Raw genomic sequence first — 532 nt, forward strand, 5'->3', positions numbered from 1 at the left:
ATCAACTTGTGATCTTGTGCTAGGGCTGAGCCTGTAGAGAGGATGCATAAAGAAAGGAAATTCCTCTTAATACTGAGTTAATGTTTGGGAGTAAAGTGATACTGTGAAATCCAACTCCCTCTCATTTGTCATGAAAGCATCCCAAATAAAGTGATGCGTGGGAGCATATTACCCTGCCTTAACCCACACAGGCACACACACATGCCAAAAGGGATATAGGGATGACAGGCAGAGACACGTTATAGTTTCAGAGGCACTTGTCCTGACCATTAGCGTTAGCATGGGAAGTAGAGGATGGCCAACTTACCCCGGTAACTGTTTCCAGGCTTGTAAAATTCTGGATCGCCCTCCACCCTGAGGCTAAATTCATTGTACCCTTCCCTCCGGGTGCCTTGGGCTCGCAGGATCCGACTGCAATATCCTTCAGATTTCGCGGCTTTCTCCAAGGTTTCGTCAGAAAAACCCTTCGCCACCAAGGGAAAAGTCAACGCCAGAAGCCGCAGGGCTAGAGGCTGCAGATGCGCTCCCATCC

General features: G+C 48.9%; 1 protein-coding gene across 1 annotated transcript in view; it reads right to left on the bottom strand.

Moving 5' to 3' along the window:
• SPON1 (spondin 1) overlaps nt 1–530 on the bottom strand; it is a 197,658-nt gene extending 197,128 nt beyond the window's left edge. The window contains exon 1 of the mRNA XM_009646918.2: nt 308–530. Coding sequence (XP_009645213.1) covers nt 308–530 — 223 coding nt within the window. The remainder of the gene's footprint in view (nt 1–307) is intronic.
• Between the last annotated feature and the right edge of the window lie 2 nt (nt 531–532).

The sequence above is a fragment of the Egretta garzetta genome, unplaced genomic scaffold (genome assembly GCF_000687185.1).
Source record: "Egretta garzetta isolate BGI_Z169 unplaced genomic scaffold, ASM68718v1 scaffold509, whole genome shotgun sequence".
In the NCBI taxonomy this organism is placed as follows: Eukaryota; Metazoa; Chordata; class Aves; order Pelecaniformes; family Ardeidae; genus Egretta; species Egretta garzetta.